Raw genomic sequence first — 1,510 nt, 5'->3', positions numbered from 1 at the left:
GGGTGAGGGGTGGGAGGGGGAATGGGGACCCCAGCTGGCTGCAGCCTCTCCTCACCTTCCGGTCCAGGAACCTCGAGTAGAGCTCCGGGTCCTCCTCCCACACCAGGGGCTTCTTCTCAAACACTGGGCGAGGTTCAATCTCATCTGGGTGGGGAGGGAGGAAGGCTGCCTGTCTCCTTCTCAGAACCTTCCTCGGATACCCAGAGGGATCCCAAACAGAAGGCTCAGGTAGCACCCCAGGATTCTGCCCACATGGGCAGAGTTGCTGGGAACCCCTCCCCTAACTGCTGTGCAGTCGGGGCTGGAGGGCAAAGTTCCTCCGTCTGATTCCAGCCTCCTATCCCATCTATAGCACACTCAGTCTGGCCCCTGTATCCTGGGAGGCCCCAGGTTCCTCCCTCTTACCCCGCCACCCTCCAACTCTCCCACCCCTGCCTAAGGTCTGGCCTCACTCACCTTCCTCCCTCAAGTTGGGCATCTTGGTGATGATGCAGCACCCTGGGGAGCCTACCTGGACTCTCTTAGCCAGATGCCTGGAAGTAATGTGGAGAAGGTGTGAGTCTTCCTAGACCACCTGTTATGAACCGAATTGTGCACCTGCCCTCTCACCCCATCGGGGGTTGTACCTCTAACCCCCAATGCGATGGTATTTGGAGATAGGGCCTTTAGGGAAGTAATAAAGGTTAAAGGAGGTCGTAAGGGTGGGTCCCTAATCAGGATTGGTGTCTCTATAAGAAGAGGAACAGAACCAGAGAGCTCTGAGCTCTCTGTATCCACTCAGGCACAGAAGAAAGGCCGTATGAGGACACAGCGAGAAGGCCGATGTCTACAATCTGGGAAGAGAGCCCTCACCAGAAACCAACCCTGATCGTGGACTTCCAGCCTCCAGAAGTGTGAGAAATAAATTTCTGTTGTTTAAGCCACCCAGCCTGTGGTATTTGTTATGGCAGCCTGAGCAGACACCACAGTGTCCTCTTGAGAGATCTGTCCTGGGGGCCTCTGTTTGCTTCGGCCTCCCCCTCTTGTCTTTTGAGTTCCTGGGTTGTGTTCATCTGGATCCCCAGATAATGGCACAGGGCTTGGCAAGTATTAGGCCCCTGCTTAAAAAAAAATAAAAAAATAAAAAGAGAAGAAAAAGTCCTGAAATCTTTAGAGGTATGGGCAGTAAAAAATTCCCGGAGCCTCCTGCTATGTGACATTCAAAATAGAAACATAGTAAAGTTATGAAGTAAGGAAAGTCAACAAAGTTCTGTTACTTTTTTCCTAGTGTAGTGACTATGTCAGTAACTCTTCTGAAAGTTCAGGAAACAAATTCTTCTCCCCGACTCCAATTTTTTTTTTCTTTTTAAAGATGACCAGTAAGGGAGTCAAGGATTAAGATCCCCTTACTGGTCATCTTTAAAAAAAATAAAAATAGGCCGGCCCGGTGGCGCACTGCTACAGTGCGCTGCTTGGGAGCGCAGCGGCGCTCCCGCCCAGGGTTCGGATCCCACATACAGACCGGTTCCCG

The 1,510-nt window shown here is 51.8% G+C and overlaps 1 protein-coding gene across 1 annotated transcript in view; it reads right to left on the bottom strand.

Annotated features, from left to right (window-relative positions):
* The window catches only part of CATIP (ciliogenesis associated TTC17 interacting protein), a 19,900-nt gene that overhangs the window by 13,234 nt on the left and 5,156 nt on the right, over positions 1-1,510 (bottom strand). Inside the window, exons 8-9 of the mRNA XM_008570757.1 lie at positions 457-533; positions 30-144 (exon numbers count right to left, since the gene is read on the bottom strand). Coding sequence (XP_008568979.1) covers positions 30-144; positions 457-533 — 192 coding nt within the window. The remainder of the gene's footprint in view (positions 1-29; positions 145-456; positions 534-1,510) is intronic.

The sequence above is a fragment of the Galeopterus variegatus genome, unplaced genomic scaffold (genome assembly GCF_000696425.1).
Source record: "Galeopterus variegatus unplaced genomic scaffold, G_variegatus-3.0.2 Scaffold626, whole genome shotgun sequence".
NCBI classification, from domain to species: Eukaryota; Metazoa; Chordata; class Mammalia; order Dermoptera; family Cynocephalidae; genus Galeopterus; species Galeopterus variegatus.
This window is presented reverse-complemented; position numbering and strand designations above follow the sequence as displayed.